Source organism: Schistocerca nitens, chromosome 8 (assembly GCF_023898315.1).
Source record: "Schistocerca nitens isolate TAMUIC-IGC-003100 chromosome 8, iqSchNite1.1, whole genome shotgun sequence".
Classification (NCBI taxonomy): domain Eukaryota; kingdom Metazoa; phylum Arthropoda; class Insecta; order Orthoptera; family Acrididae; genus Schistocerca; species Schistocerca nitens.
The window spans coordinates 586,220,252-586,236,688 of NC_064621.1; the positions used below are offsets into that span (position 1 = coordinate 586,220,252).

A 16,437-nucleotide genomic window follows, 5' to 3' on the forward strand; every position below is an offset into this window, starting at 1 on the left:
AGTGACATCCATATGTACCCATACAAGATGACCTGTGCACAGAAGCTCACTGAAGAACACAAGCAGCAGAGACTACTGTTTGCTCAGTGGGCAGAAGAAACTCTCAACAACGTTTGGTTTTCAGACGAGGCGCATTTTCATTTAGACGGCGTGGTTAACAAACAAAATGTACGCTTTTGGGCCACTGCAAACCCACAAGTGCTTCATGAACGACAACATTATGCTCCGAGGATTACAGCGTGGGCAGCAATTCCAGTCACGGACTTATTGGACCCTTTTTCTTTCAAGAAACTGCGAACAGCGAGCGTTATTTGAGCATGCTTCACAATAGCTTCATTCCTCAGCTTCTTGATACTGCCTTGCCCTTCTACACGCAGTGGTTCATGCAAGATGGAGCAAGGCCACATACTGCAAACGCTGTGTTGGAATTTTTTACACGAGCATTTCTACATGCGGATCATTTCACTCAAGTTTCCAGGTCGCTTCAGTGATGGAAAAAATTGGTCCCCCAATAGTCCAGACCTCAATCCATGTGCGTTTTTTCTTTGGGGATACCTAAAGGAAAAAAATATCCCGAAACGTGCACGTGCTTTAATGGAGCTCAGAAGACTTACTCTTCAAGCTTGCAGTGAAATTACGGAAGACATGTGCCGTAGGGTAATCACTAACTACAGTGTTCGTTTGAAGGAAGTTAGGAAACGAAATGGTGGACATATTGAGCACGTGCTGAGTTAGAACAAATCTCCATGGACAGCTCTTCATTTTAGTATATGTTCCTTTTGAGATTCTATTGACAATACAGTTTATATTCAAAAACAAAATGGTAACACATTTCGTGCGCCACCCTGTATGTCTGCAAGAGGAGAGGAGATTATTTCCTAATCCAGTACTTTGTTATCCTAGGGCTACGATTTTTTTGCGTTCCTCTTCTTTTTGCGTCCATTTCACATCCATTATACGCTGCAACCAAAAACTACGTAATTCAACATATACACACATAGCCAAAAAAAAAAAAAAAAGAGCCTGTGTCGCAAACTGTGTAAGTTACGTAATATAAATCCATAGATCTCCCCGGGAACAAAACATATGTTACGTGTTCAAGACCGTTCTTTCAGAACCTCGTTGATTCTCTTCCTGCACGTCCTCGATGCAAAATGTGGTTATTCAGGCTTTAGACTGGTAGTCACATTAATGAGACTGGACCATGTAACTGTCGTCATTAAATAGGTGTATTTGTTACTGTCTTTGCTGCTCCGCATTACCGTCTCTTATAAAACCCTAGCGTAAAATCGTAAAACATAAATTTCGATATGAAAGGTCAGTGAAACCCACATGGTATCATCTCAGGTACTGCTACAGTCCTCGAAAGACGTCAGAAAATTTCCCTAGAGATGATTTTTAGCAAGTGTAGCACTGCCCGTAATTCTTTACAGTACTGTAGTACCAACACATGGTCATGCCACTGCATGTGCCATTGACTTTAAGTTATTGCGTCATGGAATAATTTTGCTACAGTTTGTATGTTCATTCTCACTTCTTCTAAGTTCAAAAACAACAAAAATATACGTCATGTTATATTGCAGCAAGTTATGAGAAACGAGCCACAAAAATTGGATGGCTGGAATATTGTGATATGTAAAGTAATGGAAAGTCAGTTTTCGACTTATCTTCTGCGGAGTATGGCTTAAACACCACAGTAAACGATGAAAGTTGTTCTTCAAATTCGCTGTTTACTAAGCACTGGTTTGTCAGTCAAGAGCAAGCTCGAGCCAACCATTTGTCAGATATAACCTCACTTTTGAAGCTGTAGTCAAGCTACGAGTATCATGAGGGGCTGTCAGGGCGTATATATTTACATACGTGTGGTGTCTGTTCTTTCGGACGATGTAAACTCTCTCCGGTACTCTTGCGGGAATCAGCGTGAGGCTGCGAGCAGTATTTAGGTTAAAACAGCAGTCGAGATTGCAGGAACATTTGTTTATTAAAAAATGAATAATAATAAAATAAAAGTAAATAAATAAAAATTTTAAGAAACAAACAACAATTATTGCAATCTCGACTGTTGTTTCAACCTAAGTATAGCGCCATATCGCTGCGCTCTACGGACAGTGGTCTAAATAATTTATGAGAGCAGTATGGTGGACAGGGTCGCCACATAAGTAATGTGCGTCAAGGTGGGAATTTTGGTTGGACGGGAAGCATGTTTGTATAGGCGAACCACTTAAGACGACCACTCGCGTATAGCAGGAAATCCGGATTCTAGTCCCGCTCAGGCACATATTTCCACTTGTCGCCATTGAATTCGTTTCAGTGCCTGATTGCGGAAGATGTCAGAATTTCTATTTCATTTCATCATAGAAATGATGGTTTTTGCTACGCTCCAAAAATACTGTTTATGATCCGCGCGATTTATTTGCACTACTGTTGGTGAAAGACCTGTTGGCCCGTGGACCCGAATCAACACTCAAGAGTTCCACCTGAGTTCTCCAGTCTTGCGTTAATCCTGGAAAGGTGGTTAAAACTCATTCGTAATTCGGACACCACAGGTCAGTACCCTGCAGTTATCGCAATACGATCATAAAAATCTCAAGATTCGGCCACTAGACGGGAAACACAGCACACTATCGTCTATTAACCTCTGACGGGCTCCTTGGCGCGTTACCGAGAATAATGGCGAAAAGAACTTTGGGTAACCGTACACAGACATAACAGTCAGATAGTCACAGCAAAACAAATCACTACAAATTTCACAGAACTATTCACTTTAATACAACTTTTGATAATATTCGCAAAGTTAGTTTCTATGATGGGAAACTTCGCGTATAACTAAAACAAAACTGCCACTGAATAATAGCACCAACTTTGACTAAGCAGCTGTACAATCTGAATCACAAATTTCAAATTTCTATTACTGCTGTAAAATACTGAAGACCTGTACTAAAACTGATTACGCTCGTCTACGACATTCGGAACTATCAATGTCACTCCCGGCCCTGCTAAGCGTCCACGACCGTCTTTCGGATTCCACGAGTTTAGATCAATTACCTAAATATTTTATACAGTAGGCACCGAGCGAGGAGGCGCAGTGGTTAGCACAATTGACTCGTTCCCGGGAGGACGACGGTTCAAACCCGCGTCCAGCCATCCTGATTTAGGTTTCACGTCATTTCCTAAATCGCTTGAATAAAATGCCGGAATGGTTCGTTTGAAAGGGCAGGGCCAATTTCTTCCCCATCCTTCCCTAGTCGGATGGGACCGATAACCTCGTTGTTTGGTCCCCTCCCCTCAAATCAACCGAACTTTAGGCTTCGTAGCTGACCAAGCGCTGCAACGCCCAGAGTCTTTCGTATTGTTTTAACCTCTTCTGTAGCGAACAACATCACCTCTGTGACGAAATTTGGCAAATTAAATACCACCTAGGTCCCCGAAATATCACATGAAATACTCTGAATAGGTCTTGCTGCTAAAGCGCTCCTGAGGCCACGCTGTGCTCGGATTTTTGGAAAATCACGGCATCCTTCTGGGGTAAAAGTGGCTATTCGCGCTCCAGCGCACATTGAAAGGTCTTCCTAAAATCCCACTGATTCTCGCACACGTCTGCATGACCAGCGTATTCGATTCTGTTGCACTGTTGGCCATTAAAACTTCAGCATAACGAAGGAGGCACGGAACACGTGTCTAGTTGATGTGAAATGTGCTGAGCTGGTTCGCAGTGGATCCCAAAGATTTGCTTCCTTCACGATATCACTGCCCGCCCGGAGGCGGGGAAGTCGTACTGTCGGTAGCTAAAAGTTACTCACGCCGCCTCGTTGACTGTCTGTCGGAGTGCACTGCTTTTTGCCTCTGATGCAATGTTAGCCAGTTTTGAATGCTTTCCTTGTGAGTGGATGAAGTCACACCACGCCCGTTGTAGTGCTGGGCCTGTATTGGGAGACAGTGTGCTGCGTATCCATTGCCATTTTGAAGTTACGACGGGGCCGGCCGGTATAGCCACGGTATGCGGTGGAATTCACGGTCCAGTGAAAAAATTAGTTTTCTGGATTGAATTTGGATAAATGGAGGCGTCTGAGAAATCTTCTCTTCACGGGTGTCGAGTACTCACAGTGGATGGCTAAGTGCCTCATGGAATATATTTGTGGAAGTTCTACAACGCTGCATTACGAAACGGCGAGTATAGATCAGTTTACCTGTAAATGATTTCTCGCCTGCGATGTGATATGACTGGTTGAAAGTGGTGCACACTCTTAACGTCGTCGGTGTTGTAACGAGCCGTTTGGTACGTGCGAGCTCCTTGTTGCGCTGCTTGTGCTGCGTTACTAGTTTTGAAAACTTTCATTGCTCTGTTGAAAGTGGCACATTATAGATCATTTAATTCACAACTGTGCCTATTTGTAATTTTTTTTAAGTACTGAGAACTTAACAATTGGTTCAGCTATTCAAAATTTTAGATCTGAGCAGTTAACTTTAATTGTTATACTCGCCAGCTTGGTTTAAAGTTTCATTTGTTTTATAGACACCATTTTAAAGCTCGTGATAGTCCCTGCACGTTTAGGCCATGTATGTGTCTTATCACGTTTAAGTGATGTTAATTATTTATCCATTCGTTGGTTGAAGTTACTTATAGTCCTGAACTCGAGTGGTATTCTTTTAATGGTCGTTTTATGTTAACTCAGTTGTCTACAGAAGTATTTCATCTGTGCTAATTGTTTTATTTTATGTGCGTAATAGAAGTTCATGTCCATACAATTATAAGCTGTTTTGTAAAGCTGATCTCAGGCTGGCATTCAACGTAGGCAAACAGCTGGTTGTTCAGCAGCTAGAATCATTTGTTGCAGGCAGCGTTGTAATCATTTAATTTCATGGGTTTACATTTCTACTTAATTTTGTAAATGTGTTATCTAATACATTTTTTTAGTTCAAAGTTCGCTTTCTCTGAGTGTTCTGTTAATGTATTTGTTCTTTGCATTAAGAAGCTTTGTTGTGCCTGTGATTAACTGAAGTAAGTTATAATATTTGAAGGGAAAATCGCTTGATGTGATATAGCTTATTTCTTGACCAGTTTATACAGTAACTAGCTATCATGCTCAGATTCTCAAATCTACAATGCACGGATAGAATGAAGTTAATATAGCAATATGTATGATCGTGCAACAATTATACACAACATACCATATTATCTAAATAATAAAAATTGCATATTTCCGGACATATTGTTATCCATTAATCTCGTCAACATACTGAGAAGGGGCTCCATTTATAATAATAGAACTCCGTGCTAGTTTCTCAAAAACAAAACCAGCAAGTTTTATATATATTAATTCTTATATCTGACTAACCATTCTTGAACTGTATTATTATAATTGGAGCATGTTCTCTGTATCTTGACGAGACATATATGTAATTCTATTTCTGGGAGGTATATAATTTTTATTATTCGAATAATATGGTTCCTAGTGGATAATTATCGTATGAACATGCAAGATTACTACATTACCGTTAATCTATCCGCACACTGTAGGACAGAATCTGAAGACGGCAGCTGGTTACTGTCGCAGCTGATCATGAAGTAAACTATTTCACATTTAGCGACGTTGGCTTCTGGTATTATAAATTAAGTGATTCGTGTTGAATAATATAGACAAAGCCCATATAATAAACAGCACACTAAAATGTTACCTAGTACAGTGAAGACAATGGGGAAACTAGAAAAAATGCCTAACTGTGAAAGGAAACAAATGAGAACAAACAATCAAAACCATAGCGTGGGGTAAGAAGAAAGAAAAAAAAGCCCATTGACGATGTCAAAACTTCAGCGAAATATGTCCGAGAAATAGGACAAATGATAAAATTGCGGTTTGATCAAGACGGACCCTCAGAAAACGCTAGTGGGCAGAGCTCTGTAAAGAATCTTAGCTGAGAGAGGGAGGCGTGCTAGGATAGTCTGTGCAGTTGTAAAAAGCCTCTGTGCCACGGTGGCGTAGTGGTTCGTGCATTTGCCTCGTGAGCAGGAGACCTGGGTTCGAATACTGGGATTGGTACAAAGTTTCATTCGACGGTTCAGTCTGTATATATACATATTAGATGTTTGAAACTTAAATATTTGCATTGACTATATAGTTCCGTTTGACAAATCTGTTTATCAGTGAACACAGACAGAGGAGCTTCAACCTCAAGACGATTATGCTCATATACTACATATTTATAGCTGTAATTAATTAGGGTCTGAGCGCTATCGAGTAACCAAGGAAGAGACAATGCCATTTTTATTCTGTACGTAAAAAAAGAATGCACATTTAGAAACAACATTTGTTTGTTATGGGTCTTATACTTCGTCTAAGACTGAGAAACAGTCTACCACCACGCGTCGAAATGCGGCAGCGTCAGTATCACAACCTGTCGAAAGTGTGGTTTATCGTTTCGATGTACCGCAACTCTGGTCAGATTCCCACGAGTTAGTCGAATATGGAATCGATGGTCTCAGCTGAAATATACTCAATCGAATGAAAGTTCTCAGAATGGCTCTGAGCAGTATGGGACTTGACATCTATGGTCATCAGTCCCCTAGAACTTAGAACTACTTAAACCTAACTAACCTAAGGACATCACACAACACCCAGTCATCACGAGGCAGAGAAAATCCCTGACCCCGACGGGAATCGAACCCGGGAACCCGGGCGTGGGAAGCGAGAACGGAAAGTTCTTAGAGCCCGGGAGGATCGTCACATTGTTCTCAGCCGATCAGGGTGGCACAGCTACGTGACGTACTTCGTGCCATGAAGTGGGCTTGCTTGCGAGTAGTGAGACGGACCGTGTGACGAAGTCTGCAGCACCAGGGACAGTCTTCAGGGTACCACTGTCGCAGCTGCCCTTCATGCAACAACAGAGAGAGGCGCTCCCATTGGCAACATTGGACAGAGGAACCTTGCAGACGTTTTCTGGATGTGTTTACAGAGCCATGATGGATAGAAACATGTGTGATGACTCCAAGAAGAACGGACGTCGACACATTGCATGGGATGGTTGTCATACGGGCACAGCAACTTGCTTGGGGTGCAACCGAGTACTCAAAACAATCGCCTCTGATACACGGGGTACGCTATAAGGAGAGAGACCGTTAAATTGCTTACTTATGTAGTTCCGTATCGTATCTTTGAGGTCTTCAATAGCTTATCTTTCAACAAGCTAACGCCAGACCGCCTGCTCCCGTTGTGTCATGACGATCTCGACACAAAGAATGTTTGACTGACACCCTTAACAGCACTTACTACAAATCTCTCACCGATTTAAAACATTTAGTATTATGTTGCGTAGAGTCTGGCATTCCACCGGTGGCAAGCCACCACAATGAACGAACAGTGGCACGAAGCTCAAGTAACGATCAATGAATTTCGTATATTTAAAGTTCAGTTGGACTCCCTACCTTCCTGCTAGAACCATTATTGCTGTCAGAAATAGCTGCCCCGTCAACTAAATATCGCACCCACCCTCTACTTTGGTTATTTTAGTCATTAGTGTTGTGGCTGGTCTGACGCGGCCCGCCACAGCTTCCTCCTTGCGCTAACCACTTCATCTCATCATCTAAGAGTAGCACTTGCACCCTCACTTGTTTATTGGGAGTATTCCAATCTCTGTCTTACGTTACTGGTTCAACCTCTACAGTTGCTTCAAGTATCACGGAGGTTATTCGCTTGGTTCTTAAGACATTTGATTCTTTATGTTTGTGTCTTCTGTATATTGCTTTATTTGCCTACCTGCTTAAGCAAGATGTATGAGACAGGCGAAATACCCACAGACTTCAAGAAGAATATAATAATTCCAATCCCAAAGAAAGTAGGTGTTGACAGATGTGAAAATTACCGAACTATCAGTTTAATAAGTCACAGCTGCAAAATACTAACGCGAATTCTTTACAGACGAATGGAAAAACTGGTAGAAGCGGACCTCGGGGAAGATCAGTTTGGATTCCGTAGAAATAATGGAACACGTGAGGCATTAATAACCTTACGACTTATCTTAGAAGAAAGATCAAGAAAAGGCAAACCTACGTTTCTAGCATTTGTAGACTTAGAGAAAGCTTTTGACAATGTTGACTGGAATACTCTCTTTCAAATTCTGAAGGTGGCAGGGGTAAAATACAGGGAGCGAAAGGCTATTTACAATTTGTACAGAAACCAGATGGCAGTTATAAGAGTCGAGGGGCATGAAAGGGAAGCAGTGGTTGGGAAAGGAGTGAGACAGGGTTGTAGCCTCTCCCCAATGTTATTCAATCTGTATATTGAGCAAGCAGTAAAGGAAACAAAAGAAAAATTCGGAGTAGGTATTAAAATTCATGGAGAAGAAATAAAAACTTTGAGGTTCGCCGATGACATAGTAATTCTGTCAGAGACAGCAAAGGACTTGGAAGAGCAGTTGAACGGAATGGACAGTGTCTTGAAAGGAGGATATAAGATGAACATCAACAAAAGCAAAACGAGGATAATGGAATGTAGTCGAATTAAGTCGGGTGATGCTGAGGGAGTTAGATTAGGAAATGAGACACTTAAAGTAGTAAAGGAGTTTTGCTATTTAGGGAGTAAAATAACTGATGATGGTCGAACGCTACGGTCGCAGGTTCGAATCCTGCCTCGGGCATGGATGTTTGTGATTTCCTTAGGTTAGTTAGGTTTAACTAGTTCTAAGTTCTAGGGGACTAATGACCTCAGCAGTTGAGTCCCATAGTGCTCAGAGCCATTTGAACCATTTTTGATGGTCGAAGTAGAGATGATATAAAATGTAGACTGGCAATGGCAAGGAAATCGTTTCTGAAGAAGAGAAATTTGTTAACATCGAGTATAGATTTAAGTGTCAGGAAGTCGTTTCTGAAAGTATTTGTATGGAGTGTAGCCATGTATGGAAGTGAAACGTGGACGATAACCAGTTTGGACAAGAAGAGAATAGAAGCTTTCGAAATGTGGTGCTACAGAAGAATGCTGAAGATAAGGTGGGTAGATCACATAACTAATGAGGAGGTATTGAATAGGATTGGGGAGAAGAGAAGTTTGTGGCACAACTTGACTAGAAGAAGGGATCGGTTGGTAGGACATGTTTTGAGGCATCAAGGGATCACAAATTTAGCATTGGAGGGCAGCGTGGAGGGTAAAAATCGTAGAGGGAGACCAAGAGATCAATACACTTAGCAGATTCAGAAGGATGTAGGTTGCAGTAGGTACTGGGAGATGAAGAAGCTTGCACAGGATAGAGTAGCATGGAGAGCTGCATCAAACCAGTCTCAGGACTGAAGACCACAACAACAACAACTGCTTAAAACCTCGTCATTTCTTACCTAATCGGTCCAATTGATCTTCAACATTCTTCTCTAGCACCACTTCTCAAACATTTCGAATCTCTTCTGTTCCGGTGTTCGCACTGCCCATGAATTCTCTCGAATTTCTTCCTCAGATTGAAGTCTGTGTCTCATACCAGTAGACTTTTGTTGGCCAGTTACGTCCTCTTTGCCTGTGCTATTCTGCTTCTTACGTCTTCTAGTTTCATCCCTGGTGGGTTATTTTGCTCCCAAGTAAGCAGAATCCCCTGACTTCGTTTTTTGCCTGACATCAGTTTTGATGTTAAATTTCCTACCATTCTGATTTCTGCTACTCCTTATTACTTGTGTATTTTTTCTGTTTTGTGACAGTCTGCATTCGATACTTATTATATTGTTCACTGCACTTTAATATTTCTTCACTTTCGCTTAGGATAGCAATGTCATCAGCGGGTCTTATCATTGATATTCCTTTGTCCAGAATTTTAATTTCACTCTTGAAACTTTCTATAATCTCCGTCATACCTTTTCCATGTATAGATCGAACATTTCAGGCGATAACTGATCCCTGTCTTACACTCTTTTTGATCCGAGCACTTCGTTCTTGGTCTTGCAGTGCTATTTTTCTCTCTTGGTTCTTGTGCATATTGTGTATTAGCCGTCTTACCTTATTGCTTGCACTTATTTTTCTCATAATTTTGCAGATTCTTGCTCTATTTTACACTCTCAAGCACTATTTCTAGTTCGGCAAGTCATTTGAGTGCATCTTGGTTTCGTCCCGTCTTGATTTCGTTAGCAAGGGCTAATTGAGAAGTGCGTCTTTAGTGTCGTTGCATTTCCCAAAGCCAAACTGATCGTCATCTAAATGATCCTCAGTTATCTTTTCCGTTCTTCGATGTATTAATCTTCTCGGTAAGTTTGATGCATGAGCTGTTATCTTGATTGTGCGATAGTTCTCGCATTTACCCGTCCTTGCTATCTTCGTAATTGGGTGGATGACACTTTTCCAAAAGTCCGATGGTACATCGCTAGTCTTTTACATCGTATACACAAATCTGAATAGTCACTTTCTTACCATTTCCCATACGTCATTCCTTAAATAACCTGTATGTTGAACCATGTACTGTGCAAGTGCAAGGAGTGGCCGAGCGATTCTGGGCGCTACAGTCTGGAACCGCGTGATCGCTACGGTCGCAGGTTCGAATCCTGCCTCGGGCATGGATGTGTGTGATGTCCTTAGGTTAGTTAGATTTAAGTAGTTGTAAGTTCTAGGGGACTGATGACCTCAGAAGTTAAGTCCCATAGTGCTCAGAGCCATTTGAACCATTTTTTTTTTCAAGTGCAATAAGAGAAATTACTGAAGTAGCAACTTAAAACCCTCGTAATGTCAATTAGTTCGGGGGGGGGGGGGATGGCGTGTACTTTTTTGCTCACGTTTTGAAAATATCTTAATCTAGTCTGGTACTTAATATTTTAAAATTAAAAAAAGTAATGATTTCTTTTATTAGACTGCGTAACTGTTTTAAATTTATGAGTAAAACGTAACCCAAAAGTCTTAGTAGTGGATGTGATTTCGAAGCAAACATCATATTCCTGTTTTCAGGTCGTGGACCCGTCTTAGACCTGTATATAACGTTAAAAAGTGTAGTGTGAATGAAAATCAACGACAGTTACTGAAACTAGTATTTTTGTCAATGTTTGGTGGTAGTCATAATGTACCCTTCTACTCGGTGTAAACATTACGGAAAATGCTTCGAATTGCTAAGAGTGTGGTAAAAGATATTTTCAGGTTCTACACGCTACTTATATGTTAGTACCTATTCAAAAAGTGGGTTGCTTGTGAAAGTTACGCAGTTTAACAAAATTTTATTTTTTAGGTTTTTATTTTTAATTTTTATTTATTTTTTTGTGGTGGGCATGAAATTACCCTTCTCCCCTTGATACTACACATTATGAAAAGTGCGTTGGTATTGTTAGGGTTAAGGGCAGCAGTGTAAAATTGCTCTCCACATAGAAATCTTACTGGTATAGTTATTCTTTTAGCAATCTGTCCCTACCGGTATAGTCAATATATAAAGATACGTTATAATTTTTTGTTTTCACACTGATATTAAAAGTAAGGAAACCGTATTCTGATGGCTAACAAAATGTATTTTAGAAAGTGAGTGAGAGAGAGAGAATAAAATGTACCTCCCCAGGGAAGGAGTAGCCGTGGATGCGGTGCTCGGAGCCGTGGCTGTTGTTGGTGCCATAGTGGAAGTACATCTCCTCAAACTGGTAGCGGTAGGCGAGCGGGCCACCCGTGATGTTGACAGGCTGTTCCTTGGCGTCCTTGCTCACGCGGAACACCAGTGTCTGGCCCGTGTTGTGCAGTGTGCCGCTCACCTGCAAGATAGGCAACCGGGGAGTCAGAAATGCAAGGGGCTGCTCTCTGCTGCTGTCAAGGGACCTAGCGTCTCCCAGGCCATAGATTCTGCCTGAAAGTCATCGCTAGAGACTGTTACAGTTGATCAACCAGTACTCAGTAACAAAACCATCATAGTAACAACAAAGTAATTTATTTGCAAACGGCTTCCCCTAAAAAAATGACTATGTCATGAAAAAACGAAAAGACATGTTGCACAAAGGCTGGAATGATGAAATTGTTTATAAATTGTGTATTGAGGGTAACTTGTATTTCTTGAAGAATTCACTTACTTCATATACACGTTAAATTTAAATGTACGCTTCCGTGGCCGTTGTCACAATCAATAAAATTCTTCTGCGTTTGAGGTATTGTCATCTGTAAAATTCCGAAATTTCGGCGACTGTTGTAAGTCACCAAAACATCGGAATTTTACAGATGAAAATGCGACCTCAAACCCAGAAGAATTTTATTAAACATATACACGTTGTAAAGTGCAATATTTGTAGTTTACTTATTCTAGAATTGGTGACAACTGTGCAAGTTGAAATGCTATGTTTAATGTCGCAATATTAGCGCAAAAATACACTTTTTTACACAGTTTTCAATGTGACAAAAAATAACAGTTGTCAAGATAACACATCTCATCAACATCAGAAAGTGAAATAATCATAAACACAAAAATATTAAATAAAATTACAATGAAATGAATATCCCTAGCTGCATATAGGCGTTGATATAATACAACGGTGACAGTTGAAAATGTGTGCCCTGACTGGGACTGGAACCCAGGGTCTCCTGCTTACATGGCAGATGCTCTATCCATCTGAATCACTGAGGACCACAATTAACCCTGATAGGTACTGTGAGATTCTGGAAAAACTCAAATGGGCAATTCAAAACCGGAGAAGAGGAATGTTGAGCAAGGGCATACGCATTCTCCAGGACAACGCTCGCCTACACATCGCTCGGCAAACCTTTGCTTCCTGCTACAGTTTGTGGAACATAATTACCCATCCGTGCTATAGTCCTGACTTGGCGCCCAGTGATTATCATCTGTTCCCTATGTTAAAAGAAAATTTGGTCGGAAAGCGATTTAGCTCCGACGTCGAGGTGAAAGAAGAGGTTCATAACTTTCAGAAGAGTATGGCGGCGAGCTAGTATGACATGGGCATACAAAAACTGCCACAGCGTCTACAAAAATGCATCGACTGAAATGGTGAATAAGTCGAGAAATAGCTAAATGTTCGAGCTGTAAACATATAAACCATTGTAGAAATAAAAAGGTGGAAGTGCATATAAAAATAGGAGACCCTACTTTTGGGATTACCCTTGTATATCTTAAACAGTGGTTCTATTCAGTCTCATTGTTTTACATTGTACTTGATTTCATGTCTATGTATTAATGATTTTCTTTTTTTTTCTTTTAGAATTTAACACTGACTCTACTTTTCTGATTTTTTGTACAATTCTGTTTAACTAATCTAAAGGAATTTTTTTCTTTCAAAATAATTGACTACATTTATAATTTTAATTCGAATAATTTGAATATATATATATATATATATATATATATATATATATATATATATATATATATTCAGGAATTTCATTTTTAGACAGTGATTGGGTTTTCTTTTGTTTCCTAATTTGTGTTAAATGATAATGGATATGTATTGAAGGTGAGGAAACCTTCATTTAATACTATCCTCCCCTTTTATAATAAATGTTGCTGTTCTCCAGCTTTCATATTAATCCTAATTGAAGACATGTTCATTTCTTAAAATTAAGCTTTATGATCCATAACTCAATCATATCCATGACTTTACAGGCATAATCGTATACATTAACATGCTTATATTCCCCAAAAGTCTTAACCCTACGTATTATTACATTACAAAAATTTTCAAATTTGACTTTTACAAACATATTAAATTTCTAAGCCTACTAATTGCTTTACAAAATTTACACTAACATCACGGAATAGCTAAACCCCGTCATATTTATCTGTCTTATACTTTTAATGAACACATTACACTAGAATCTTAACCCTCCAAAAATGTTAATGCTGAAAAATGCTGAAAAATTATGGAATGTAAGAATATATTATTAACATGTCAAGATAAAATTAAAAAAAAACCATCGTTAATAGAGATCTATTGCCAACACCTAAAAATCTTCAGATTCACATATCTATAAACATAATAAAAAAGAACCCTATTTTGGGTAGTATTCTGTCACAAACATTTCTTTCTCATACATCTTTAATATGGTTTATTAAAAATTGTTTTTTTTTCTTCGAGTGTTTCGACGTGTCTGTCAAAGATGGAATGGTAGTCGGTGGTGGGCCTCGCCGCGTGCATGGAACGGCGCCTGGTATGCGTCTCGCTGCCATTCCGTTCAGTATGGAATGACGGTTGGCAGAGAGAAGGGTTGCTGAAGGTCTGGGCGTGTCGGGAGTGCGTGGTTGCCTTTGTTTCATGTTACATGGTGACGTTGTATTGGAGATCCCTTTTTGGCAGCATAAGCTTTTCTTCATCTTTCGTCGACTATTCGTTCCGGATCATCGTTGGTCACTTCGTCTCTAGGTTTCCCATTTCTCGGTATGACATCTGAAGGTGTTGCAATTTGCCATAAAGAATATCGGATACCGGATATTTATACTGTTAGAATAGTCAAAATGGATTCTCGTTGGTAATTAAATGCAATAATGTTCTTTTATGGGAAGGGATTTGAAAAGCTTTCTTGATCTCTTTTGGTCCAGGCTCTTCTTTCTTCCAAATCTTCTGCATTGCATCTTCTGTTCTCGGTGCATCTTTCTGTCTTCTCACTTGTATCTTCGCTCTTCTCTGGACCGGGAATTAGGACTGAAGACCTGTTTAACCTTGTTCACGTTTAACCCGTTCTTACGGCGTCTTCTTTGCATATGTTGTGTATTCTTCATTGTAATCGGTTGTTCATCTAGATAAGTTGAACAGACTTCCATCGTTTTCTTGTTCCGTCCCATGAGTGTTCAGCGACTGTTTCGCAGCTGTCGAATTTCGTATGGTCTGATAATAGTTTCCGCTGTTCTGTACATAGAGTTACAGAAACGCGTTTCTTCTTCTTCCTGTGGTGAATCTAAGCCTCTGCTCGTCCTCGCCGTAATATGTCCACCTCCGTTCCGGTTCAGTGGACATCGATTACCTCTTCACATGCTGCTTTGAAGAATTCGCGATAAAAGTGCCACGTATCGAACACTTTCGCAAAGCCATTGTTATAACGCTTGTGTGTGGCTTTCATATGAATAAAGCTAACTTCAAGGTACATGTTGATCGTATCCAGGATGCGGTGTAGCTCTCCAAACTTTCCCACAGAGGAGTTATCCTCTAGGAACGTTGCTTCCACCAAGGCCTTTTCTTCCGTCATCTCGTAGCAGACGTACCAGGCACTCACACTCACAAGGGAACTTCCCCATCGCACCCCCCTCAGATTTAGTTAGAAGTTGCCTCAGTGGATAGGCATTGAAAAACTGAACACAGATCAATTGAGAAAACAGGAAGAAGTTGTGTGGAACTGTGAAAAAATAAGCAAAATATACAAACTGAGTAGTCCATGGGTCACATAGGCTACATCATGGGCTATGTAAGCTAAGGAGCACCGTGGTCTCGTGGTAGCGTGAGCAGCTGCAGAACGAGAAGTCCTTGGTTCAAGTCTTCCCTCGAGTGAAAATTTTACTTTCTTTATTTTTGCATAGTTATTATCTGTCCGTTCGTTCATTGACGTCTCTGTTCACTGTAATAAGTTGTGTCTGTGTTTTGCGACCGCATCGCAAAACCGTGCGATTAGTAAGACGAAAGGACGTGCCTCTCCAATGGGAACCGGAAACATTTGATCGCAATGTCATAGGTCAACCGATTCCTCCACAGGAAAACACATCTGATATATTCTATACGACACTGGTGACGGCATGTGCGTCACATGACAGGAATATGTTGTCGACCCACCTAACTTGTACACTTGGCGAATGGGTAAAAAGATTCTTCTACCTTGCCCGATTTAGGTTTTCTTGTGGATGTGATAATCACTCCCAAAAAAGTGATGAAAACATAAGAGTTGGTCACATATATTGAAAATAAAAAATTAAACTTTTCACTCGATGGAAGAATTGAACCAAGGACCTTTCGTTCCGCAGCTGATCATGTTACCGCGAGACCAAAGCGCTCCTGCGTTCCAGTGTCCTTGTTGTTGCCTATCCTGGCACGAACTACTCAGTTTGTATATTTTGCTTATTTTTTCACAGTTCCACACAACTTCTTCCTGTTTTCTCCATTGATATGTGTTCAGTTTTTCAAGGTCTATCCACTGTGCCAACTTATAACTAAATCTGAGGGGAGTGCGATGGGGAGGTTCCCTTGTCAGAGTCCCTTCCTCTCACGCTTAACGACTCTCCTCAGTCTTGTCGTCGACCTGGCCGCAATGATGCCGCATCTTGTCTGCTGACATCATATCTAATATTATGTTTCTCCCTTAAATTACGCTAAAACTTTACAAACATTAAAGTTTTTTTCTTGACTTTACAAAAAGTGTTATTACTCTATCAAAAACAGTTTTTCTTATCCCTGTATATTTATTTTCATTATTTCCCCATTTTCTTTTCTTAATACAAAGGTCATGGTTTCCTCATCCTCATCATGATGTTTAGTAAGAGTGAAATTGATGGTGATGGCGGTTAGTAAGTTAGTGACTTTCC

General features: G+C 40.4%; 1 protein-coding gene across 1 annotated transcript in view; it reads right to left on the reverse strand.

The window, feature by feature from the left end:
- LOC126199176 (carbonic anhydrase-related protein 10-like) overlaps positions 1-16,437 on the reverse strand; it is a 938,705-nt gene that overhangs the window by 202,349 nt on the left and 719,919 nt on the right. Inside the window, exon 4 of the mRNA XM_049935947.1 lies at positions 11,492-11,686. Within this exon, the coding sequence (XP_049791904.1) occupies positions 11,492-11,686 (195 nt within the window). The remainder of the gene's footprint in view (positions 1-11,491; positions 11,687-16,437) is intronic.